The sequence below is a fragment of the Hyperoodon ampullatus genome (assembly GCF_949752795.1).
Source record: "Hyperoodon ampullatus genome assembly, chromosome: 5".
Classification (NCBI taxonomy): Eukaryota; Metazoa; Chordata; class Mammalia; order Artiodactyla; family Ziphiidae; genus Hyperoodon; species Hyperoodon ampullatus.
Window position 1 is genome coordinate 137,487,107 of NC_136918.1, and position 26,749 is coordinate 137,513,855.

General features: G+C 46.9%; 1 protein-coding gene across 4 annotated transcripts in view; it reads left to right on the forward strand.

Annotated features, from left to right (window-relative positions):
- The window catches only part of DOP1B (DOP1 leucine zipper like protein B), a gene marked incomplete at both ends in the record, with an annotated part of 100,575 nt that overhangs the window by 34,593 nt on the left and 39,233 nt on the right, over nucleotides 1-26,749 (forward strand). For 3 of the 4 annotated variants that reach the window (XM_079704900.1, XM_079704901.1, XM_079704903.1), the window contains 11 exons: nucleotides 1,876-1,985; nucleotides 2,603-2,717; nucleotides 5,323-5,443; nucleotides 8,383-8,502; nucleotides 11,327-11,429; nucleotides 12,151-12,342; nucleotides 14,625-15,309; nucleotides 17,335-17,606; nucleotides 22,239-22,391; nucleotides 23,409-23,509; nucleotides 24,437-24,627. In XM_079704900.1, the coding sequence (XP_079561026.1) occupies nucleotides 1,876-1,985; nucleotides 2,603-2,717; nucleotides 5,323-5,443; nucleotides 8,383-8,502; nucleotides 11,327-11,429; nucleotides 12,151-12,342; nucleotides 14,625-15,309; nucleotides 17,335-17,606; nucleotides 22,239-22,391; nucleotides 23,409-23,509; nucleotides 24,437-24,627 (2,163 nt within the window). The remainder of the gene's footprint in view (nucleotides 1-1,875; nucleotides 1,986-2,602; nucleotides 2,718-5,322; nucleotides 5,444-8,382; nucleotides 8,503-11,326; nucleotides 11,430-12,150; nucleotides 12,343-14,624; nucleotides 15,310-17,334; nucleotides 17,607-22,238; nucleotides 22,392-23,408; nucleotides 23,510-24,436; nucleotides 24,628-26,749) is intronic. The other variant, XM_079704902.1, reaches the window with a different exon arrangement.

A 26,749-nucleotide genomic window follows, 5' to 3' on the forward strand; every position in this document is an offset into this window, starting at 1 on the left:
CAGCTGAGTTCTGCTGCCTACCCCACAGCTTTGGTTATTTTGCAGCTGTTACGTAAAAAAAATGGAAGTAATGGGATTTTTAAAATGTTAACCGAATTCCATTTTAAGAAGCTTGAAAGACCACACAATAATGGTCGCTAAGCCTTATTCAGGTAGGAGTTTCATGGGATAAGACTGTGTGTGAGAAACCCCAGAAACATGGAATATATGTAAAAGAAAGTTTTGTCAGGATGGGAACGTTTGTGGCATTGACACGTTTGGGCAGATACTTGGATGACTTTGGAAGAGCATGAGAACCCTGGTTCATGTTTCTGTGAGCATGTGTTCTTGTGAACAGACTGCAGACCTGTAGGAAAAGAGCCGTTGACTGTTGGTTGGATGGAAGGCTTCAGGGGGACAAGTCCAGGAAATCACAGGGCCTAAAATTCCCAAGTCCGTGTACCTAAGAGAAGGTGGTTTACAGAGCGATTGTGAAAAAACTCCGTAGTTTTTTGTTTTAGAAAGACTTTATTTTTTTTTAATTTATTTTTATTTATTTATGTATTTTTTTTGTGGTACGCGGGCCTCTCACTGTTGTGGCCTCTTCCGTTGCGGAGCACAGGCTCCGAGAAAGACTTTATTTTTTTAGTGCAGTTTTAGGGTCACAGCAAAACTAAGAGGAAGGTCTAGAGAGTTCCCATCTCCCCCATCCTCCCCGCCAAGCACGGCCTACCCTGTCACCGGCATCACCCACTGGAGTGGCACGTTTATTACAGTCGAGGAACCTACACTGATACCTTATCGTCACCCACAGTCGGCTGTTTACACAAGGGTTCACACTTGGTGATGTGCATTCCGCGGGTTTAGACAAAGGTATGATGACATGCGTCTACCGTTATAGTGTCACACAGTATTTACCTGCCCTAAAAATCATCTGCTTCTCAGCTTTTTTTTTTTTCAACCCTCATAGATCTTCTCATACCAATGTCAGAAAGTCCTCTTAACCTTTTCTTCCCCTAGTTGTAAAACTTCCAGAAGTCATAGCACAGAAGCTTATGAAGGATTTCCAGAACGATATTTACAGGCTCTTTGAGCATTTTTGTTAAAAGGATGATTTTGTTAAATGCACGGCTGCCTTCCAATGGGGCTCGGCACACTGTATGTAGACAGGACCCTGGACTCAAGTTCAGTACCGGCTCTGACTTGCTTAGCCGCGACCCCAGGAGTCCAGACTCTCTGCTTAGAAAGATGCTGTTCCTTGCCCTGAGGACCTTAGAGACGTAACGAGGCTCAAAACGAGGGCATATAGTTGAGAATACCTTGATTTTTACATAATGCCATACAAATAAATACTGGTTTTTGAAAATGATACTCATTCCATTAGATCCTTGTAATCATACTTGCCAAAGACAATCAGGATGAATTCTTGGGGTAAACTAAATTGATGCCCGTTGAAATGGAGTTCTGCCTGTCTGATCCCTGGCCCACCACTGTCAGAAGAAAATAGGTCTCAGTTTTGCTGGATCTGATTTTGGTTTTCTGTTGGAGGAATTGTATTTTTAAAAATGTCAAAGCAAAAACAAACAAACAAAAAACCAATAGGGGCTTCCCTGGTGGCGCAGTGGTTGAGAGTCCGCCTGCCGATGCAGGGGACACGGGTTCGTGCCCCGGCCCGGCAAGATCCCACATGCCGCGGAGCAGCTGGGCCCGTGAGCCATGGCCGCTGAGCCTGCGCGTCCGGAGCCTGTGCTCCGCAACGGGAGAGGCCACAGCAGTGAGAGGCCCGCGTACCGCAAAAAAAAAAAAAAAAAACTCAGAGCATGAGACGTTTGCACAATAAGATGTACTTTAAATGTATAGTTTTCTTTACAGCTCATGGTGCTTGTTCTTTTATAGGTTCAGATATTAAAGGAAATACCATTGTGCCAGAATCGGAAATCTCAAATTCTTATGAAGACCAGTCCTCGTATTTTTTTGAGAAATATTCCAAGGATCTTTTAGTTGAGGTAAAGGAGCATTTCTGGAAAGTAGATCCCAATTAGGGCATTCCTGACCATGGTTCTTCAGTGGAGTTCCTTGTGGGACCTCAGAAGTAGACAGGGGGCCTGTTCCTTAGTACACGGTTGGGAAAATCTCGTGTATGGTTGTCCCTTGGAATCTGCAGGAGATTGATTCCAGCACCCCCCTACCCCACCCCACCCCCATGGATACCAAAATCAACAGATGCTCAAGTTCCTCATATTTATAACTTGGCCTAGTATTTGCATATAACCTATACTCATCCTCATACCTTAACCCGTCTCTAGATTACTTATGATACCGTCTCTAGATTACTTACGATGTAAATGCTTTGTAAATAGTCGTAGAATACAATGTAAATGCTATAGAAGTAGTTGCTAGTGCACGACAAATTCAAGTTTTGCTTTTGGGAACTTTCTGGAATTTTTTTTCCCGAATATTTTCAATCTGTAGAACCCATGATATGGAGGGCCTACTGTAGTCACCTCGTGCTGCATGACTGCTTTTACGTCTATCCCAGAGCATTTAACAACTAGAACAACCAATAAAGTCTTACTGTACTTTATATAATACCCTAATATGTGGCTTTAAAAAAAAAAAATAGGGTCTGGCTGAGATACTGCACCAGAAGTTCCCTGAAGCTGACGTAGAGGATCGCCACCACATGTACCTGAAGCCTTTCCGCATCCTTACCAGTCTGCTTGACAAGCCAGAAATAGGTAACATTAGATGAGCTTTACCATCATACACCATTAAGTCTCCGGTGAGATACAATCGTGTTATTTAGAATACACTTTAATCTTGGAAGTTCAGAATCTTGAAGTAGTTTAGTCATGCTGTGTGCTTCAGTTTTCATCATCTGGGCACCACTTAAAAGTTTTGCACAATTACTTTGTGCAAATACCTTTGAGCTGTCGTGCTCATCTGCGTGCGTGCCTGCAGGGCACGTACAGTACTGACCTTGTGAGAACGTTTCTTCAATCAAATCATTTCTTCAACTGAGCCTTGATTGTATTCTCAAGCAAATAGGGGACGCTCCTCCATCTTCTTGCCTTGTGACCCTGGGCAAGCCCCTTCTGCTGTTTGGGCCTCGCTGTTTTCCTCTGACAAATGAAGGGGTTTGAACTAGACTCTGGTTCCAAAAGCATCGCCCCTTATATTCCATGGTCCTCTGGGCACCCATTGAGGAATGTGACCTACCTTCTCTCCCTTCCTTTAAAAAAAAGAAACTGGGGCTCCCCTGGTGGCGCAGTGGTTGAGACTCTGCCTGCCGATGCAGGGGACACGGGTTCGTGCCCTGGTCCGGGAAGATCCCACATGCCGCGGAACAGCTGGGCCCGTGAGCCATGACCGCTGAGCCTGCGCATCCGGAGCCTGTGCTCCGCAACAGGAGAGGCCACAGCGGTGAGAGGCCGGCGTACCGCAAAAAAAAAAAAAAAAAAAAAAAAAAAAGAAACTGCCCCAATATCCATTCACTGTAAGATCTCAACATCTCATCCCTTGAACACGGTAACAGGGAAGGAAACCCCCTTCTCTGTGGGATTCATCCCTGAGGGCATCATCTGAGTGCTCAGGACTTGCCCACTGTCTGGGCTCCATTTGCAGAGAACCAGAGCTGAGGGTGTTAAGTTCCTCCTCCCTCTGGCCTCAGGATGGGGACCCTTTGTTTATGCATTCAGAGACGGGCGTGGGGCATCTGTGCAACAGGGAAGTGCTAGGCTCTAGGTATACAAAGGGAAACAAAGGTTTCTGGTCAAGGGAGGCGGAAGGGAGACTGAGGTCTTGGTGTGTTTTCACTGTTGTTAATAATGTGACATTTTTTTGAGCAGTTATTTTGTGCATCGTTAATATGCATCTCCTTGCATACTTCTGTACCTCCAACAACCCTGGGGTAGATTTTCTTACTATACACATTCTACAGAGGGAGAGACTAAGGTTGAGCAAGGCTAAGTCATTTGCCAGGGGCCACCCAGGAACTGGGACTCAAACTCTGAAGTCTGTTTGACTCCAGAGCCTGAGCCCTCTTTGTCAGGACTCTGATGCTTCCTTGATGGCACTCGGACGGCCCATCCCCGAGATGTTACTCATGTAACACCAATGAACTTGGGTACCAGGACAGGTGCAGCTCTGGCTGCTCTTGACCAAAGTCAAAGCACGAAGCTTTTGTGCCTCCAAGCTCCGCCCTTGGAGATGGGTGTTTTACGTCAAGGCCTTGACGTGAGCCAAGTAAAGCATTGAGCTAGCTTGGGCTCCAGGTCATATTTTCTGGAGGGGGGTGAATGGCCGGCTTTTGCCCCATCCCAGCAAATTCATCCTATCTGATAATTTAGTTTTCCCAGGAAAGACACACTTGAAGGGCAAAGGAGTGGATTGATCATGTAGACTAGAAGGCATAGGAGGGTCATAGGTCAGTCTTATGTGTGCCTTGGCTACCAAGCTTTAGCCACTTCCTCACTTCTTCCCCTTGAATCTTGACCACAAGCTTTCCTTCACTAGTAAAAAGCATTTGGCAGTGTTACGCTATAGATAAAATACACCTGGGACTTATCGTGAAAAAGAGACCTTTTGTCGTTGGAAGCGTAAGAGGTTAGATTATGTGCTGATTCCTTGTTTGACGGAGCTTTTGTTTTCTCTGAATCATCCTGTGTTCATTCCTCTGAACACATGAGTGGGAAGTCACGCCCTCCCATCAGGCCTGCTGGTTGATGTTTGTGGAGCAGAAATGTCCAGCCGCCTTCCAACTGCCTGTCTGGCAGGGTCCAATTCTTTTGTGCCATCTGAGGCTTTTCCGGGTTGGTGTTATTTCTTTGGTGTCGTTCTAGCTCATCAGAGAAAGAATTCAGAGTAGGAAGTTGCCCTACTCTGTTGGTGCTTCTGTGCAGTGACGGCCTCTGGCCAGGCAGTTTCTGCACACTTAAAACATTTAGCCCACTCCCCGCCTCCTTCGAGAATCTTCCTGGGGGCGTCTGGGCTTCAGTCCTCTTGTCCCCTTGTAATCAGTACAGCCTCCCTGATTGCATACCTGGTTCTGTGGCTATTGTGAGGATTAAATAAGTTAATAGTTTTAGAATGCTTAGAACAGTGGCCAGCACACAGTAAGCTCTACAAAAATGTTGGCTGTTTTCACAGCTGTTATTCCTCCAGCTAACAGTGTCATTGTCACAACTAAAGTTTCCATACATTTAAGACTATATAAATTATCTATGTGTTAGATAGAGTTACTGTCAATACGCTTTATACATTTGTCACTGGTTTACAATGGATTTTTTTTTAAACATTTTGATGATTAATTTATTTATCTGGACATTTTCTTTTCAATTGCAGGGCCTCAAGTTGTTGAGCATTTGTTTCTCGAAGTCATCCGGGCCTTTTATTCTTACTGCAGAGATGCTCTCGGCTCTGATCTTAAACTGAGCTACACTCAGAGTGGAAATTCACTGATAAGGTACTGGTGGGGCTTCCAACTTCACTCTTCCTCCCTCCCGAATGCCATGATTTTTTTTCTCTGTTTACCATAAATTGTGAAGCGCTCAAGAAAGTGGGGATGCAGAAGGTCAGGCCACGCCTTAAAATAACCTGTGCTCTTAATCCATATGAATCGACTCTTCCCTATTGAATATTGTGATGATTAAAAGGAGTTTGATCTTGTCTCTGCCCCACACTGGGAAGTACAAACCGTATTTACTGATCAAGTGTGAAAAGTTGCTCAACAAAGGCAACTGGGTCTGGTGTACAAGTGGTGAGTGACAGGGGGGAGGGCCGGCGGGAGGTCAGGTCAGGAAGTGGGGCGAGTGGCTGTGAGTCTTCAGGAGACCCGTCAGAAGGGCGGGTAGCAGGGAGCAAGGCGAGGGCACCCCAGGGGCATGAAGGCGCTCTAGGGCCCTGGAGGCGGGGTGAGTGGGGTTTGGGAGACAGTGGACGTGGCGATAACTTAAAGTGTGTCGTTAGCCATCAGCTCTGTGTTTTGTTCCGTCTTTGTACTTTCTAAGGTAGTACAACCTCTTCCTTTTTACTTTACTCTTAATATAATTTCCTTCTCCCTGACTCGGCATTGAGCGTATTAAAAGTTTAAATCGATTAGAAGATTTTTCTGGTTTATTCATTGTACGTGTACCAAGAGTCTTTAGTGTTTGCTTTTTTCTCGCAGAATGAGACTAGTTTATTGTTTTCCTGATATGAAAGTAATACATGTTCATGGTAGAGTATACCAATATTTGAAGGCATCAAGGGAAAAGATACTATCCATAATCCCACTGTCCTTCAGAGAAAAACATAAAACATTTGTATTTCTTTTCAGATTTTCAGTGCATAAGTACACAGGTGCCTATCATTTATTTTTAAGATGGAGTTACAGTACCGGTATAGTTGCCTGTTTGGTTTTTTTGATGCAAGTTGTGAATGGCTCTACACTCTTCTCCTGTGGAGGATAGTGGTTGCCTTTAAGTCCTCGGTAAGGAGTTACACTTATTGAAGAAATCCTGACTGATTGATCACTCTCTTATTGATTGACTTTTGGGCGGTTTCCACTTTTTCAGTATTTTAAAATTGATCTCGGAGAGGCAGCAGCAGTAAGGGGTGGCTTGAAAGGGGTGGCTTGAAGCAAGATCTCAGTTCCCTGCCCAGGAATTGCACCTGGGCAGCCTGGATGAAAACCAGGAAGCCTAGCCACCACTAGACCAGCAAGGGCAAGAGACTAGGCTCAAATTTTCCCTGGCTCTTGCCTCCATTTGAAAGCAAGACTGTTTCAAGGAGGCAAAAACTGTAAAAGCAGGTGCAAAGTTTATTATTAGAGGCACAGCACGACAGGTGGGAGAGCACACAGAGAACCCGATTATTTAAGTTTCTTTTTCCACACCTGACCTGCCCTAGGACCCTCCCCGATATGTGTGTGCAGCTTTTTTGCAGGACGGATTCCAGCCCAGAGGCCCATGGCGGGGGCCTTGGCATCACCTATTGTGGGGTGGCGCCCCCTCCTTTCTGACCCCCAAGGAGCCTCTGCGCACACGCCATGTCTCCCTTGCCCCAAGGATGGGAAATATGTGACCTCTCCATCTTTTACTCAGACAGCGTTTAGCCCCTCTCTGTTCCTGCCATGACTGTTATCTTAAAGTGTCCTCAGGAGACAAAGCCTGGCTATTTACTCTGTTTCTGTTGTTATTTCTCTTTCAAAGTGCAAACAGGAGGCTGGATGTAAATGCCTAACCTGGAGCCCATCTACCTCCTGTCTCAGGAAATACAAACAGGAGGCTAGTTGTAAGTGTCCATCCTGAAGCCCACCTTTTTCCTGCCCCAAGAAACGTAAACAGGAGGCCAGTTGTAAATGCCTAGCCCGGAGCCCATCTATCTCCTGCCTCAAAATGGCATTGTCATGATATCCTTATGCCTACATCTTTTTTTTTTTTTTTTTTTTTTTTTTCCTGGCCGAGCTGTGCAGCATGAGGGGTCTTTGTTCCCCGACCAGGGATTGAACCCATGCCCCCTGCATTGGAAGTGCAGTGTCTTAACACTGGACCACCAAGGAAGTCCCCCTTTGCCTACATTTTTGTGTACCTCTACAAGGATTTCTGTAGGATAAATCCCTAGAATAAATTTCCTGAGTCATAGAAGATGTGCATTTAAATGTTAGCCAAATTTCCCTCCCAAATGGCTGTACTATGTTATTCCACCAATAGCGTATGTAATTACCTATGGTTGGACTAAAACTGGTTTTCCATATAACATTCTTTTTTACAATAGCTCTTTTTTCTTTAATTTATTTTTATTTATGTATTTATTTATTTGTTTTTTGGCTGTGTTGGGTCTTCGTTGGTGCGTGAGGGCTTTCTCTAGTTGCCACGAGCAAGGGCTACTCTTGCGTTGCAGTGCGTGGGCTTCTCATTGCGGTGGCTTCTCTTGTTGCGGAGCACGGGCTCTAGGTGCACGGGCTTCAGTAGTTGTGACTTGTGGGCTCTAGAGCGCAGGCTTAGTAGTTGTGGCGCACGGGCTCAGTAGTTGTGGCTTGCAGGCTCTAGAGCGCAGGCTCAGTAGTTGTGGCGCACGGGCTTAGTTGCTCTTCGACATGTGGGATCTTCCCGGACCAGGGCTCGAACCCGTGTCCCCTGCATTGGCAGGCGGATTCTTAACCACTGTGCCACCAGGGAAGTCCTACAATAGCTCTTAAGCTTACTTCTGAGGGAATGGATCAGTATAAATACTGTTTAGGATGGCACGATGCATTCTATTCCCTATATAAGAACAGTAATACTTTTTATCTCTGACCGAGTTTGTCAGTCTCTCTAGAAATAAGTTGTAAATGGTACAATGAATTCATTTTTCAGACATGGCATTCCCGTAATACAGGGTTTTTTTATAGATATATTTATAAATATCCCTCTTCCTTTACAGTACAATAAAAGAAAACAGAAATGCCTCTGAGATTGTTAAAACAGTGAATTTGCTCATCACATCCCTGAGCACAGACTTCCTCTGGGATTACATGACAAGGTGCTTTGAGGACTGTTTTAGGTAAGCCTCCAGTTCAGGGCTTGTGAACATGTGGGAAGGAACTGAGGGTGTCATGGTTTCGTAGCTGCTTATTGTGGTCAGATTATACTTAACTCGCTAACGCTGGGTCGTCTCTGCTGAGTACACGGTTGAATTCACTTAAAATCCTAACAGAACTAAAAACAGTGCCATTGAGAAGGTTCACATGATACTGAAGCTTCCTTATTAAAGTCGAACTTCAGAAACTCGTCCGTGCATTTTCTGGTTAGGTCGATCTAATCGGCTTTCTTTGCATGGTGCCCTTGGAGCCCTAATCTATTCAAGAAGCTTAGTTTTGTGGTCCTGGGACTGGAAAGTGTTTTTTTGTTTGTTTGTTTGTTTTGAGGTATGCGGGCCTCTCACTGTCGTGGCCTCTCCCGTTGCGGAGCACAGGCTCCGGACGCGCAGGCTCAGCAGCCATGGCTCACGGGCCCAGCAGCTCCGCGGCATGTGGGATCTTCCCGGACCGAGGCACGAACCCGTGTCCCCTGCATCGGCAGGCAGACTCTCAACCACTGCGCCACCAGGGAAGCCCAGAAAGAGTGTTTTTGAAATCATCAGTCATCTTAAATTCTTATTGAAATTAGTGTGAAACTGTTCAGATGAAAGCATTCATGTTCTAAGCTACTATAATCAGCTTTCCCGTCACTTTCAATCTGGTGAATTGTGCCACCTCCAAATGGCTGGCGGTGGCGTGCTCAGGACAGCACACTTTCCTGTGGAGTCCTTTCCCGTGTAATTTTCGCTGTGAAGGAGGACTGATGTAATCTCTCAAACCCCATTTTGTCCCGTGAGTCATGCTGTGAAACTTCGTTCTTGTCACGTCCTTTGGAATGCTCTGTGTTCTCACAATGTCTTCAGTACCTGCAACTGTAATCAAAGCATAACTTATTAACGTTTGCCGCGGGCCATCCCCTGGACACCCGCAGGAGAAGCAGGCCCATCCATCATATAAGAAAGCCGGAGCTCAGAGGTGTGAAGTACCTTGTGTGACATTGCACAGCAGAACATCAGCAGCTGAGATTAGAACCAGGCGTGCCCGACGTCCCAGCTGCTCCTGCCATGCCCTTTGCCTCGTCTGGTGCCAGGCCCCAGCAGGCATTCAAACCTGTGATGAGTAAATTAATTGTAATCGGATCCACGGCAGACAGCAAGGCCGTGTTATACTGAGGCTAGGGTGTATTTTGGTCAGCTTAGTTCCATTTCAGATTTACGAGGAGTGCTTTCTTTAAAAAAATAAATAAATAAATAACTATGAAACATTCCAATGTAAGAAAGGATGGGACATGACGTCAGACACACATGCACCCATTGCTGAAATTATAGACCACACTTGATCATTGCTTTTCTTTTTTTGCGGTACGCGGGCCTCACTGTTGTGGCCTCTTCCGTTGTGGAGCACAGGCTCCGGACGCACAGGCTCAGTGGCCATGGCTCACGGGCCCAGCCACTCCGTGGCATGTGGGATCTTCCCGGACCGGGGCACGAACCCACGTTCCCTACATCAGCAGGCGGACTCTCAACCACTGCGCCACCAGGGAAGCCCCACATCCTTTTTTTTTAAAGGAATAAAATGTTGCTACCCAGATAGAGCTAACTCCCCACCTTCCCAGCCCTTTTTCCTCCTTTCATCCCAGCTTTCATCACTGTTCTGAAATTCATGTCTGTCCTGTGATATCTGTGTTTTTATAACGTGTATCCAGAAACGATATAGTCTGTTTTGTCTGTTCAAATTTTATATAAATACTATCAAGTTGTTTATAACTTTTTGCAGTGTGTTGTTGTGATATCTGTGTTTTTATAACGTGTATCCAGAAACGATATAGTCTGTTTTGTCTGTTCAAATTTTATATAAATACTATCAAGTTGTTTATAACTTTTTGCAGTGTGTTGTTTTGGGGGGTGGGGTGTGGTCCACAGCCCTTTGATTTATATACACCTAGTTCATTCATCTTAGGTATAGTAGTCCTGTGTGTGAATAAACCAGTTTCAGTCTTTTCATTGTTGCAAATAGTACTCCGGTGACCGTGTTGGTCCTGTCTCTTTACACACAGACGCATGGGTGTCTTTAGAGCAGGCACCCAGCAGCAGAATCTCCCAGATGTAATGGATACAGTTCTTCAGTCCCTTACCAAGATAAATGCCAAGATAACTAAGCTATAATTTACAATGAAGAAAATTAACTCAGGTTGAATTGTACTGTGATAGCTAGATGAATCCAAAATTACTGTTTTGGGAACTAGTATACTGACTTTTTAACTTACGTATCCAGTTGCCTACTTATTGAAAAGGAAGAGTTGAGCTTGAGAATAAGATAAGCCCAGTGGAGTTACACTTCTCTGTGGGAGCTGAGACATTCTAAGCAGCTCGTGGGGAGATGAGCTCCTGGTGACATGGAGGGAGCTGTCTCTGGTTGCTCTGACAGCACATTGAACAGCTGTCCTGCGTTCTGTCACCAGGCTCTTTCCCCGGGAACATGCCTTTGGTTTGGGGCTGGGGGCCTGGAATTGTTGCTGTTGATAGCTCCAGATCTGCTGGGTAGGGAATCCCACGTGGGCATGGACCACCCTCACCTGATCTGAGGAAGTTCAAGTCAGAGTGAACCTGTTTTGGAGACAAGCAGATTCAAGACTTATTGACACTTGTCTATATGTTAGATAGTTTTTGGCACCAAAGCTTCATTATTAGAACTGCAGAAGCTGTCTTTCATTATGGTTGGAATAGAATAAGCAACTTTATTGGAAATCATAGGAAACGCTCGAAATTATTATAAGAGAGTTGTTTTTCTTTCCTGTGACTCACACAGACCCGCAAAGCAGAGTCTCGCTGCCGGGAGACGCGTCGGCCCCCCACCGACAGTCTCAGAGTTCTGCTCCCTCCTCGTGTTCCTCCTGGACGTGATCCCCCTGGTACGTCCTTTGCTCTAAGGAGATGGCCCAGTGCTGGCTGTTATTTACATCCTGATTCGTGTTGTTGGCCTTTTTATGAACCTAAACTTACTGAAGAAGTAGTTTTACCTAAATACATAGCACTGTGTTCATGTGTGTTTCAGCATGGAAGATGTAGTTGGATGTTGTCTCTTTTAGGTCCTTTTAATATAAGGGGTTATAACTGTTGAGCCAGTTGTAAGTGGGTTGAGCTGAAGTTATGGAAACCAGATGATGAGCTGAGTGTCACCCATCCTAAATAACAACAGTTATTTAGGAGTGAGAGTTAATGTATTTTTTAAATTTTTTATTTATTTATTTGGCCGCGTTGCGCGGCACGTGGGATCTTGGTTCCCCGACCAGGGATGGAACCTGTGCCCCCTGCAGTGGAAGCACAGAGTCTTAACCACTGGCTTGCCAGGGAAGTCCCAGAGAGTAAATGCATTTCTTAGTTAAAGTCACACCCTTGGCTCATTTTCTCAAAGGAAATTGATTTCTTTAATATAGAAATAAATGTGGCGATTATTTTCTGCTAGAAAGAGGAAAGCCACCTGAAAGAGGAAGAACGTCCACTGATTTATTTAGATCAAAAAGATATTATTTTGTTTTCTGATTTGGGAATTAATGTGAAACAAACTTATGCTGTAAAAAAAATTTGAATTTTCTACTGGTTACACATTAAACCCATGTCTCTGTTTCACAGGAACTTTACTCCGAGGTGCAAACCCAGTACCTCCCTCAGGTGCTTGGCTGCCTGGTGCAGCTTCTGGCCAAGGAAATGGAGGCGCTAAGCCTACCTGAACTCACGCACGCATTGAAGACATGTTTCAAAGTGCTCAGCAAGGTCCAGATGCCGCCTTCCTACCTGGACACGGAGCCTGCAAGTGGAAACTTGGTACGTGCTGGGAGGAGCCGAAGTGGTTCTCTGGGCTGAAGGAACCTTGTACCTTCCCGTGTAGGGATAAAGACTAGAAGATATATCGGTAATATCTAAAACACGCTTCTAAAATCCTCACACACTTCATAAAAACTTTTAGTGTAGGAGCAACCCCCGGTCATTTCACCCTCTGCCCTGCTACTTCCTGCTGAAGCCCATCACTAAGCTAATGGCTAGACATAGCTCACCGTCCAGACTTTTCTATGTGTATGTTTGTATACGTGTAATTTTTTTTTTTTTAATATAAGTGAGAGAGTAGTCCCTGGGGCTGCCGTAATAAAGTGCCACACTGGCTGACAAAATAACAGAAAGTTATTGTCTCACAGTTCTGGAGGCCAGATGTCTGAGATTAAGGTGTGAGCAGGGTGGTTCCTTGTGAGGCTGTGAGGGAGACTCCATTCCATGCATCTTGCCTGTCTTCTGGTGTTTCACTGGCGATCTTTGGTGTTCCTGGGCTTATGGACGCACCTCCCCAATCGCAGCCTTCCTCTTCACACGGCATCTTCCCTGTGCGCATATGTGTGTGTCCAAATTTCACCTTTTTATAAGGACACCAGTCATATTGGATTAGGCCCCACCCTGATGACCTCACTTACTTGATCATCTGCAAAGACCCTATTTCCAAATAAGGTCCCGTTCACAGATGCTGGAGGTTAGGAGTTCAACATCTTTTTAGGGAACGCAGTTCAACCCATAACATACATTATTCTCTGATTCACTTTGGCTTGCATCCAAACACTATTTGGAGGACATCTTTGCATATCTGTGTACACAGAGGTATCTTACTCTTTCCTCATTTCTGCATGAGAGTCTGTGGTATGGCTTTACAATTGCTTCACCTCTTCCCCTATCGAGGTTATTTTGGTTATTTCTAGTTTTTCACTGTTACAGTGCTGCAGTCAGCATCTTCGTACAACCTGTTCTCAGGGCTGCAAGTGTTTCTCAGGGATAAGTTTATAGGAATGGGTTGCAGTCAAACCCATTTCTTACCTTAGAAAGATGTTACCAAATTGTCCCCCAAAAAGACTGTAAGAGTTATGGTTCCACAAGCAGTCTGAGGCCCATGGTCTTTTTTTTTTTTTTTTTTTTTTTTGTGGTACGCGGGCCACTCACTGCTGCGGCCTCTCCCGTTGCGGAGCACAGGCTCCGGACATGCAGGCCCAGCGGCCATGGCTCATGGTCCCAGCCGCTCCGCGGCATGTGGGATCTTCCCGGACCGGGGCACAAACCCGCGTCCCCTGCATCGGCAGGCGGACTCTCAACCACTGCGCCACCAGGGAAGCCCCCCGGCCCATGGTCTTTGAATTATTTTTATTTTCTACTTTGTTTAGGGATTTGAAAACTCTGCCCTTGAAATCCATTCAGTGCAATGGCAGACAGGTGTGCAAACGGACTAAAAGAGCGAAGCATTCCTGAAAGACAGCTGTGCGTGTTGGTTAGTGCTGGGGGCAGATGCCTGCCCGATGGGGCTTGCATCTCAGTTTGCAAACTAATTACAGACTGTTGCTTCATTCTCTAAGTTAGTCTTTTTTTTTTTTTTTTCTTTTCTCCTAGCTCTTACAGCTGTTGGAAAAAAATATCCTCAGAAGGATGTAAGATATAAAGTTGAAGCATGTGTAGTGAACAAATATAAGTAACACTATGTTTCTAAAATTGCATGATACTATCTCAGTCTTCCCCAAAGAGCACAGTGGGTCAAATGCTGAAAAGTTTTCAGTTTAATGCTATATGAGCTGAGTAACAGTATGAGAGGTTGATTCATTAAAGGTTGAAGTGTCATCCTTTTGGAAAAGCCACAGAATATATATACGCATATATATATGTGTGTGTAAAACGTGTACAGGGGTAAACACTTTGTTCTAGCTGTCTCCCCTTATTTCGTTCCTTTGTGCCTTTATTTTACACTCAGCCCAGTTTCCTCATTCATATTTTTACATCTGCCAGAAGCTGTTTTTAAATAACCCTGTTGGACCCTGAAGGGCCTAAATAAATAAAGTGGCCTCAAAGCCAGCCCACCCAAAGAGCGCAGGGCTTGGTCAGCCGCCTCGCTGGGCTGGCCGCCTTTCTCCTGCCCGCTGCGTGCCCTCTCCATTGCATTAGACACGTGTACACAGGGAACCTCTCCGGGTAGAGAACTGTGATTTTGAAAAGCAGGGAGGACGCCTTCGTAGCCTGATTCAGTTGATGTTTGAATCCCTTGGTCTTTCGAGATACACGGTACAAACTTCCATGTTTTGCAGAGTCCAGTCAAAGGTGAAAACAGTGAAGTAATCTTAGGCACAAACGCAGTGCTTCCTGGTGATGAAGACGCTCCATTTCCTCCGCTTAAATCTGAAGACAGTGGCATCGGCCTCAGTGCTTCGTCGCCAGAGCTCTCTGAGCACCTGAGGGTTCCCAGGGTTTCTCCGGACAAAGACGACGTCTGGAAGAAGGGCAGGAGCATGCAGAGGACGTTTCTTTGCCTCCAGGAGCTAATTGCCAACTTTGCCCACAGGAACATTTTTGGAGTACCGCTGACGGCATCCGGAGAAGAAACCAAGCCGGCAGAGCCCGCAGGCCCGAGGGAGGAGGGTGGGATGCGGGGCACGGCGGGCAGCGACTCGGGGAGGAAGAGCTCGTGGGAGGCGAAGCCCCTCGGCGGGCCCCAGTTCAGGCAGATGCTCTCGGACCTGTTCACAGTGCGAGGGTCTCCATTCAAGACAAAGAGCTTGGAGACGCCCTCGCCCCTGCCCAGCAGCCCTGGCCGCAAGGGGGAGGAGGAGTGGGCCGTGGACCAGGTGGTCATCGACCCGGGGAGCTCGAGGGAGGGCTGCAGGGAGGCCTTCGCCGCGGCCTGCCACCTGCTGCTGGACTGCGCCACCTTCCCCGTGTACCTGTCCCAGGAGGAGACCGAGCGGCTCTGCGACGCACTCTTCCAGCTGCCGGGTGAGAGGACGGACCGGCTAGAGTCCCGCGGAGGAGCCGTGGGACTCGGGCAGTGGAGGTTTAGAGACGAGCTAAAATCACAGCGGCCGAGAAGGAACCGTGTGCCACATTTGTTTCCTTCCTGGTTTTGTAGTTAGCCTGTATGGTTTGGATTTGTCTCACCAGCTGGGAAATGGATGAGGCTGGGTCTGTATTTTTAAACTAGGGGTGTCTAGCAAGGCCCGTCAAGAGTTCTGGGACTTCCCCGGCAGTCCAGTGGTTAAGACTCCGTGCTCCCACTGCAGGGGGCACGGGTTCCATCCCTGGTCGGGGAACCAAGATCCCACATGCCACGGGGCGTCGCCACAAAAGAAAGAAAAAAAAGTCTGACACTTTAAAGGTGCTTATGGTAGTCAGTAAATAGACTCTTTCGTGAGACCTGCTCTTAAAGCTTTACATATTAGTTTGCTAGGGCTGCCATAACAAAGTGTCACAAACTAAGTGGCTTAAACAATAGAAATGGATTATCTCATGGGTCTGGAGGCCAGAAGTCTGAGGTCCACGTGTTGGCAAGGCCATGCTCCCTCTGAAGGTGCTGGGAAAGGATGTGTTCAAGCCTCCTTTAGCCTCTGGTAGTTCCTGGGCTTGTGGCAGCCCAACTCTGATCTTTCCATGGTGTTCTTCCTGTGTATATGTCTGTGTTCAAATTTCCCTTCTATAAGGCACCTGTTCTACTGGATTTGGGGCCCACTCTGCTCATTTTAGTTTATTCAGTATTTATTTATTTGGCCATGCCACACAGCTTGCAGGATCTTGTCTCTTCCCCAGCCAGGGATCGAACCTGGGCCCACGGCAGTGAAAGCTCCAAGTCCTAACCACTGGACCACGAGGGAACTCCCCCGACCTCATTTTAATTAGTTACATCTGCATGACCTTTTTCCCAAGAGGGTCACATTCTAGGGGGTTAGGACTTCAACATAAGAATTTTTTTGAGGACACAGTTCAACCCGTAACAGGCAGCGTCTTAGCTTGGGCTGCCATAACGAACTGCCGTAGGCTGGGTGGCTTAACCAAAAGCAATTTATTTTCTCACGGCTCTGGGTCCAGAAGTTTGAGATCAGGGTGCCAGCATAGTCAGTTTCTGGTGAGAGCTCTCCACTTGGTTAGAGACTGCCACCTTCTCACCGTATGTTCACGTCCTGGGTGGGGGGCAGCGGTAGGGGGCTCTCTCTGTTGTCTCTTCTTAAAAGGGCACCAGTCGTATCCTGAAGGCCGCACACCCAGGACCTCACTTAGACCTAATCACCTCCCTAAGCCCCACCTCCAGATACCATCCCATTGGGAGTGAGGGCTTCAACGTGTTCATGTTGGGCAGACACAGCTGAGTCCATTGCAGGCAGTGAGCACTTGAAAGGAAAAGGGGATGGAGGAAAAAGTGGAGAAGAAGAAAGAGGGATTAAGTAGGTGGGAGCAGAGGGTGAAGATTTCTCCTCTTGTCATTACCTTAAACGTCCCATGCAATTTGTCTCTTGGCTCGTGAGCTGCAAATGACAGTATACTTGGAAACGTGCATTTAGAATTGATAGCTTCAGTATATTTTCGGCCTCTTAAAGCTAATGGCATGTGCCCTACCACCAAGAGGGCTTGGAAAACACATTTTGAACTCTGCCCCCCCAAAAAATGTGATTCTGACTCTGTGTAAATTTCAAAAAAAAAAAAAAAAAGTTTTTCAACTCAAATTTTACTATATTTACAAATTTTTTTAATGATATGAAAACAAACATTTTGAATCATTTCAAAGCCCTGAGACCAACCTTTGCAGAATTTGAATAATCTGACAAGCGCATGAAACCAGACTTGGTCTCATTTGTCCTCTGGCCCTGAATGGGGACAGCGTATCCTGTCACCACCAGAAGTTTATCACACTGCTGTCCAGGTGACTTCCCGGATCTAAACGTCTTAGAGACTGGCTCCTGGGTTGGTGAGCGAGTTTCATGAGGTTTTGTCTGTCTCTCTCTCTGTTCTCTCTGGTTGGCTTTCTTCCAGAAGCTGGCGATTCCAGTTTTCCACCTTGGCTGAAATCCATGATGACCATTTGCTGCTGTGTGACGGACGGCTACCTCCGGGACGTGGCCATCTCCACCCTGCTCGAAGTGATAAACCACTCCCTGTCCCTAGCACTTGTCATTGAAGACAAAGTGAAACGCTATAAAAGCTCCGGACACAACCCATTTTTCAGCAAGCTGCAGATGGTGACAGTTCCTCCCATTGCTCCAGGACTATTGAAAGTCATCGCAGAGAAAACAGACTTCTATCAGGTATTTCCCATCCAGAGGAGGGTAGCTGGGACCCTGGGACCCTTTTCCCAGGCTCTTTATTTGAAGTTGTCCCAGAAGTTGTAGCGGTGGTGACAAAGAATATGGTGCCTTGGGTGGCAGCCGGTGAGGGTAGCTGCAGACCTTGCCTGCCTTGTCCATCTCCCTAGCCCAGGCTCCTGGCACAGTTTCTGTCCCCGCAGCAAGGGTTCAGTAATATTTGCATTCAGTTTTAGGCTGACCAGACTCCATCTGGCAGGATTCCTAAGTTATCTAAATATACAGAAAAAGAGACTCCGTCCTAATTTGTGAGGTTAGAGGCTTTGAGGTTATTTAGCCTCAAGGAAAACTTAGTTCATCTCAAGTGTAAGGATGATTGTTGCTGAAGATGGCGAGCAGGTGTTGTCCATCTTTTGGGTGACAGTAAGAAAATAAGGTAGTATAGGGCTCACTTGATTGCAAGAAGCTGAAAGGTACTCCAGCTAGCTCATGAAAAGAAAAGTGAGGTTTATTATAAAGGTAGGGGAGCCCATGGGAGTCCAAGGGCGGGAGTGGAATGCAGCTGGGTCTCACGGGGTCTCACCTGGGAAGCTGTCAGGTCCCGAGGCTGCTTGCTCTGCACTTCTCCCTGCCAACCAGGACCTAACTTGGTTGCCACTTGACCTTCAGTCTGCCTCGGGACCCTCAGGCTTGATTCTCATAGCTAATGACAGTTGCATCACTTTCTTACAATTCTGAACTAACTGGTCAAGGCTATTAAATAGGCAGTCCGTGGGGCACCCTTGGGTCAGGTGCCTTCTGCCGTCCAGTCGACCACAGCACTGATTCAGGCCACGGGGAAGTGGTCGTGTAGGTATAGACAGGGACCAGCCTACTCACTGGGGCCTGTAGATGGAACACATTTCCCCTGCAGGTGGTCAGGACAGCAGATGCCCTGCAAATTCGGGGTTGCTAAGGAAGAGACATTTTAGATGTTGTATGTGGGAAGGAGGTATTGGAATTAAACTGTCCTTTCAGGTCTTGACAGCCCGTCCTCTGAAAGGCTTTCGAAATGGGCTGGCTTTTCACCTATTGGAGATGAGCTCTATCAAGCAAGTCATGTAATTGAGGCCACCTCTCAGCTTTGTTTCCTTTTTTTAAAAAAAACCAAAAAAAACCAGCATCACTTAGGTATAATTCATTCATTTAAAGCACACAATTCAATGGTTTTTATTATATTCCTTGTTTTCTATATGTCGTATCTTTTTTCCACCTATTTCCCTTTTACTACTTTCTTTTTCATTAAGTGAATATTTTCCAGTGTAAAATTTTAATTTCCTTGATGACTTTTTCAGTATATTTTAGGAGTTATTTTTTTTAGTGGTTACTCTAAGGTTTACCATATACATTTTATCAGAATTGACTTCACATTCATACTAAATTCCAGTGAGATATAGAAACATCCCTCTTGAATAGCTCTATTCCTCTTCCAAATGTATGGGTCATGTTTTCTTGTATCTTTGCATGTCTTATAATCTTTATTGAAGACTGGACATTTTAGGTAACATATTCTTGTAAATTTGTACTCTGGCACCTCCCTCCCACCCCACCAGTGACTTGTTGTCTTTTTTGTTTGTTTAGTGACTTGACTGTTGTAGTGATGTCTGTTTCCCCTGCAGTGTGAGGCCTTTGGCGCTGCTGTTAGGAATGTGCAGCCAGTCTGAGATGATAGTGATCTTCGCAAGATTCTCCTTGACTGTCTGCTTTCTATTCTCATTGACTGTCTGGTCTCTATTAAGCTCTGTTGGTATCACACCCAGATGTTAATCTCCACTAGTCACTGGCTGATTGCTCTATTGTTTTCAACATGCCCTGGGGCATAAATTACTCCACAGTCTGAGCCAATGAAATTTACACTCCTCTCTCAGGTAGTTTTTTTTTTTTTTTGCGGTGTGCATGGGCCTCTCACTGTTGTGGCCTCTCCCATTGCGGAGCACAGGCTCCCGGGCCCAGCCGCATGTGGGATCATCCCGGACCGGGGCACGAACCCATGTGCCCTGCATCGGCAGGCGGACTCCCAACCACTGCGCCACCAGGGAAGCCCTCTCTGTTGTTTTTGAAAGCACTCCTAGACTTGAACATATACCTGTGCTCTGTTCCAAATAAGCTCATTTCCCTTATAGAGAGCTATGCAACTCTCTGTTTTATGGCTTGCCTCTCCCGCTGGGCAAATTCTCTGAATACTATTGCACAGGAAGAGCTGCGACTCGGACAGTTGTCTGTTTTTCTTGGTGCGATATCCCTACAGGGTGCTGGGCAAGGGTGCTAGCCTCTGGTCTTCTGAGTGTGCCTCTTTTCCTCTCCTAGCATGTGACTTTTCCCTTACAAGCAAACTGGAGCAAGAATGATCTGGACCCCAGTATTCTTAGCCTGCTGTGCCTGGATAGAGCCTCCATGGCAGAGGAGTAAAATGCCTGTTCCTCCCAGGGAGATGCAGAAGCCTTTGACTGGGAGCTGGAAGCAGGGGGCGCCCATCTTCTTGGCCACACCCTGCGAAGCCAAGCTTGATTGAGAGGTGGATAGGGGTTATGGTTCAAGTGGCATAGACTATTGCTACTTGGACTGGAATGTTCGTAGACTTTCTTGAGTGTTTCTTCATCTCTTTTGAGCGTCCGTCGGATAATTTCCAGCAGCTCTAAATGGCTGGCTGTTTAATTTTTTTTTTATAATTTTCACTGGTTCTGGTGGTTTTGCTGGTAGAGGGTCCACAGTCTGTGCAGTCGAGCCCCATTTACGATGTTGGGTCCTGGCAGATCCTGGATTGAATTGCTCTTCAGCTTCTGCCTCTCATTCTCCCTGTCTCCTTCTTACCAAACTTGAGTCACAGTAAAGATCTTGAATCTGTAGAACTTGGAACCAGGAACAGTGCCAACTGTAAGCACAGTGACTGGGCAGATCTTCCCTGGTCCTGCGTACATCACACAGCTTGACATAATTACCTCGCAGGCACAGAGAAGAAAAGAAAGAATTGAGTCCATGAGTCCTTGGAAAGCTATTAATAGAGTAAAAATGGTGGCACGCAATGCTTTGCTCTTGTTTGGTGTGAAGTATACTTTTATGAGTTCTTTCCAAAGCCTGGATTTTTATTTTGACTCAAATTTAGTTACATACCTGAGTATCTACTACTTGCCAAGCACGGGAGCATACGTTACATATTATCAGGTTCTCAAGAGCTGGGTGTGGCTGGTACCTGCCCACATTGAGATGCTGGAATTAGAAGTGGTAAAGCAACCTGCACACATAGCCAGGATGTGCCCCTGGTTCTTGGATTCCAGGTGTTGGGCTGGTTCCACATCCTCTAGCCTTTTTCTCATTCCCATGGAATGGCTCACCTACCAGCTTTCCTTCTGCACACAGTGCAAATGAGGATAAGGTCAGATATCCCAAGAATCCTCTGCCCTTTCTAGGTTGTAAGGCAGATTGCCAACCACGAATAAAATGTCCAGAACATAGGGATTGAGAAGGCTAAGGCAGGTGAAGGAGCAGGTGTGTTTTTGTGATCCATATCAAGTCTCAGAAACCCTCCAAAAAAAACTTTAAACCTTCCAGGTGGAGCATCTTACGCATCAATTTGCCATAGGGACTGCAAGTAAGGGGACTGCTTTACTTAGTCGAAAGTTTTGTCTCGGAAGTTTACATGTAAGTTGTTAATTGGAAATCATGGTCCCTTAGATAAAAAAATAAATAATGGTTAGTGGCTCAAACCAGTCAGTGGTTAATTTGATCTGTGCAGAGAAGACAGTTTTGTTAAAGAGAAATCAATGAGCCGAAAGAAGTTCTTTGATCTAAGATGTACATTATAAAAAGTTATAATCTGTGAGACATCATCTTTTTCCATGATCTGGAAGAATGCCTTCAGAAATTCCCCTCCCGGAAGTGGGCACCAGCCCTCCTTTTGAGTGTCACCGTGGTTGGGTCAGGCACCCGCCGTGCTCCCTGGGGCTTGGGGAGGGGCTGCAGCCACTTGCAGACCTCATATGTTTAAGGCGCTGAGCTCAGGGCTGGGGAGATAAAGGAGTCTATGTGGGTTACAGTTTGGGCCCTGAAGGTGAGCCAGGGCATCCGCCACAGCGTTGTGCACAGAAATGGGAACAAACAAGTTTGGGGCATGAAAGCTGAACGCCAGTTTGAGCCAACCCTAGGTGGTAAGGTCCTACGGTATCTATCTCAGGACACCGACCACCGCAAATCCACCAAACTTCCTAGAGGGTGCGTCTCTGGAACCCCAATGCTGGCATGTAGGGAGCCTTGGTGTATGCTTGTTGAAAGGGTGCCTCAGCTGATAGGTTCTTGCTTCCAGATGATTCCCCTCTGAAAGTGAAGTTCTGGGCAAGAGCTGCAGTGTTCTGAGCTGGTCTCAGACGTCCAAGTTTAACCTATAACGTTGCCCTTGCGCGGATGACTCCTGAGGGATCTGTAATGTGGTTTAGGTTTGCTTCGCTTTGTGCTGCTTGGTGGTGGTGGTTCTTTGTGCATTGAGGATTCTCCCATAGCAAATGTAGGCAGAAGCCAGTACCTGGGGGCTGGGACGGGGCTGCCACCAGGAGGAAATGGGCGGGAGCTGCCCTGTGTTCACACGGTCTCCCCTCCGTCCAGAGGGTGGCTCGTGTGCTTTGGAATCAGCTGAACAAGGAGACCCGGGAGCATCACATCACGTGTGTAGAGTTGTTCTACCGCCTGCACTGCCTGGCCCCGACAGCCAACGTCTGTGAGGACATCATCTGTCATGCCCTCCTGGACCCTGACAAGGTGAGGCTTTGCAGCCGACAACCTCCCTCTGACATCGGTCCTGACACCATGAGCCCAGGCAGCCTTACCTATAGCCGGCCGGAGCCTTTCTGGGGCTCAGTGGACATCCTGATTAACGGGCAGGCCTATGGCACTAGTAACATTTTTTTTTTTTTTGGCTGTGTTGGGTCTTCGCTGCTGTGCGCAGTCATTCTCTAGTTGCGGCGAGCAGGGGCCACTCCTCGCCCTGGTACACGGGCCTCTCACCACGGTGGCTTCTCTTGTTGCGGAGCATGGGCTCTAGGCACATGGGCTCAGTAGTTGTGGCTCGCGGGCTCTAGAGCGCAGGCTCAGTATCTGTGGTGCACATGCTTAGTTGCTCCGCGGCATGTGGGATCTTCCCAGACCAGGGCTCGAACACCTGTTCCCTGCACTGGCAGGCGGATTCTTAACCACTGTGCCACCAGGGAAGTCTGCATTAGTAACATTTTAATACGTTAATAATTTCAGGACGGGAAGGCCTCCAGAAGCACGAGCCATCCCCTGTGTCATATTAAGGCTCACCAGGGAAATCTGCCCAGGCTTCCATGATGCCTGCAGGGCTTCTAGAGCTCTCAGTGAAGTAGGCAGTCAGAGAGAATGTGTCACCTTGGAAGCCCTGGCTCTGCTTTGCTGTCGTGTCCTGTTCTCTAAGCCATTCAGCCTGGCACTGCCAAAGGCCATGAGAAGGCTGTGCTCTGTGTTTTCCTTCAGCCACAGGCCTAGGTGTGACCCCAGACTCGGGCTGACGCTGAGTCTGGAATACGCACTCTCCGGAAAGCACACCTGTGTTAGTGGGAGCAAGGAAGGCAAGCACCCGAGTCCTCCCTCCTCCGGGCCCCATCGGACACCAGGCACTGATGAGACTCCAGCATCTCTGCCTGGGTTGCTGCCTTTCTGCTGAGCTCTTGTTTGTTATTTAAATGGGGTTTGCTGCCCCTGAGAACAGTGTTCTGCTAAGAAATCAGATTCCTCACTCCCCTTTCTTTCCTATTCAAGGGAACGAGACTGGAAGCTCTGTTTCGATTTTCCGTCATTTGGCACCTGACGAGAGAGATCCAAGGCAGTCGAGTGACATCTCACAATCGCTCCTTTGACAGGTGAGGGAGGGACTTTTTTATAAGTTACCCTTAAAGCAAAGGGACACTTTGCAGAGGTGCCGGGTCAGTGTGTCGGGCTGGGGAGAGGGAGATGCGAGCGATGGAAAACCTGACCCCATGTTCTTGATGCAGAGTGAATGATTCCTGTGATCCCCTAAGTGAATTCCGGCCAGACGGGTGAATACCTGGGAGGAGTTTGCTTAATTTGGCCTTGGAGGGAGGAGAAAGCCTCACGTGCCTCAGACTCACCTGAGGAGCTGGTAGAACCTGCCCCCCGAGAGGGGGCTTGGCAGGGAGATGAAGATGGGCTAGACCTTGACTGGGGTGGCAGCCACACTGGGTGTGTGCGCCTGCGATGTCCTCCACCACATGCTGAAGACGTGAACTGTATTGTAGGCGCATTCTGTTCTACACTGGTTTTTGAAAATCCCCCACCTTATTTCCGGAGCTCTAGATGCGGGGGTCAGACACACAGCCTTAGAGAGATGCCAGCTGATTCTGATACCTCCTCCCCCCTCCATTTGGGGTGAGGCCTGGGCATCGGGATTTTTTTTTTTTTTTTTTTTTTTTTTTTTTTTTTTTTTTTTTGCGTTATGCGGGCCTCTCACTGTTGTGGCCTCTCCCGTTGCGGAGCACAGGCTCCGGACGCGCAGGCTCAGCGGCCATGGCTCACCAGCCCAGCCGCTCCGCAGCATGTGGGATCCTCCCAGACCGGGGCACGAACCCGTGTCCCCTGCATCGGCAGGCGGACTCTCAACCACTGCGCCACCAGGGAAGCCCGGCATCGGGATTTTAAAAGCTCCCCTCCCAGAGACTCTAGCTGCGAGCAGAGTTAATGGTCCTCATCTGCCTGGGTCAGGAAGCCCAGGCCGGGTGAAGCTCCCCTAGGGCGTCCCGGCCGCCCTGACGGTTCACATCCCCCCACAGGTCCCTGTTCGTCGTGCTCGACAGCCTGGCCTGCACAGACGGCGCCATCGGGGCCACCGCCCAGGGCTGGCTGGTGCGGGCGCTCTCCCTCGGCGACGTGGCCCGCATCCTGGAGCCCGTGCTGTTACTCCTGCTCGAGCCCAAGACCCAGAGGGCCTCCATTCACTGCCTCAAGCAGGAGAGCTCAACGGGTGAGCACGCCGTGCGGGGGGCCAGGCCAGCTCTCTGTCCCTGGGGCAGGAAGGGGTGACCTGGACCCCAGCTGCCTGGTGCAGCAGTCAAGGCACTTAGACCTCCCTGGTGGTTTTGCCAGATTCAGAAGGTATGAAGGTACTTTGTGGGGACTTTTAAAATTTAAGAATCAGATGAACCAGCACTTAGAAATGCTAGGTAGTGGGTTTGTTGTTTTCACTGAAAAATATGACTTTTTTATATTAAAAAGGAAAATGTTAGTAACCCATGTTCCAATAAATATAGCTGATTCTTGGTTCTTTTGCTAGAGAAAGCAATTCAAGTGCATCTAAGGTAGGAGGAGAGAAAAACAGACCATCCATCCACAGGTCTCCAAGGCCAACACTTCACTTATGAAAGAAGTCTGAGGTCTGGCGTGAAGTGCAGTTTGGGTTGGCTAGGCTAGCACTTCTCAGGCCTGGGACGGGAGAGTTGAGGTTGCCTCCAGGTATGAATGATCAAGAATGTTGAAATTTGCATGTAACCTACTCAGTTGTACTTTATAAAAATTATTTCTGCTCCAGAACTGTCAAGAACAAGGTAAGTGGTTTCTTTTCTATCTTCTCTACAAGGCTCTTTCCAGCTGTTAACATATAATCAGAAATGCAGAAGAAATAGACCTTTGGGTTCTGAGAACTTTCAGAGGCATCTTTAACATAAATTTAAAAGAATATGGGTAGGAAGAAGAAAAGAAAGGCTAAAATAAAACCGATGAGTTCATTAAATTTCAGTGATTAGTACCTAGAGCAGTTTATGATCTAACATTGCTTCCCACAATAGGTGTATTTTATGACTTCCTGCAGTTTTCTAAGTGATGGTTTTACAAGCTTTGATTAGTTTGTTTAGATCACCGGGTTGTAAGTATTCAGTGTTTGTCACAGTCTTATCTTACAGAGAAAAGCAGCCTAACACCTAAATAAGCAAAGATTCCTAAGGTGGTTTCCTTTCCTTACAAGGTTCCTTGCCTAAAACTGTAACTTCTGGTTTTCCTTTAGGTGCCTTCTCAAAGAAGAGGCATTTTATTACTCCACAATTATAAGAAAGTAAAACGCAAAGAAGTATAAACTAAGCACCTTCTTAAAAGTTTGCTCTTCATTAAGGGAAGCTAGATTTTAAGCATTCCTTTGCTTTAACGAGAAAGTTTTAACTCCACGGCTCATTGGGTTTTAAAAGTCTCATGGCACTTCCTGCTGCCCCCCTCTAATTAACGTTTGCCTGCCTAGTAAGAGAAAATGCGTTTTCTCTGCCTCGTTCTCTCCCTGGAAACAACTAGAAGGGTTCTGCTTACCCTCTGTGCTACCTCTGTGAGCCTGTAGAAATCTACTTTGTAAATACTGTTGTGCACACCAGGCAGCTCCTCTATTTCTAAAATCTTATTCTTCCTTCTTCCCTAACCTGGCTTAGTGTTCATGGAATAGATTTGCTGAAAGCTGCCTATTACAAATGTTTGGCGGTACCAAAGATGTCTGGCTTTTCACTCCTTTTTTTTTTTTAAAGAGACCTGAGCACTTTAAAGTGTTGTGTATTTTCTGATCTCAGAGGTACTAGCGTGCTTATTTTAAGAACTGGATTCTTAAATCAGGAAGTAAAAGCACAAGTGAAAGTCCCTTGCGATGCCGGCTGATAGAGCGCCTTACTGTTAGTGGTTCAGTAGCTATCATTCCAGACTTTTTCGTAGCTGCATATTATAGACACTCTCCCCTAATTGGGCTTATTCTGTACAGCTAGATTCTTCAGCTTGGTCTTTTTTCTTCAATACTTAATATACTCTACACATTGCTCCATATCGTACGTGTAGAAGTATCTTTAAAAAACCCAAACAGTAGCCCTCTGCATTCCTGTGCCATGAGTTTGTTTGTTTTTTTTTACATCCTTATTGGAGTATAATTGCTTTACAATGTGTGTTAGTTTCTGCTTTATAACAAAGTGAATCAGTTATACATATACATATGTTCCCATATCTCCTCCCTCTTGCATCTCCCTCCCTCCCACCCTCCCTATCCCACCCCTCTAGGTGGTCACAAAGCACCTAGCTGATCTCCCTGTGCTACGCGGCTACTTCCCACTAGCTATCTATTTTAC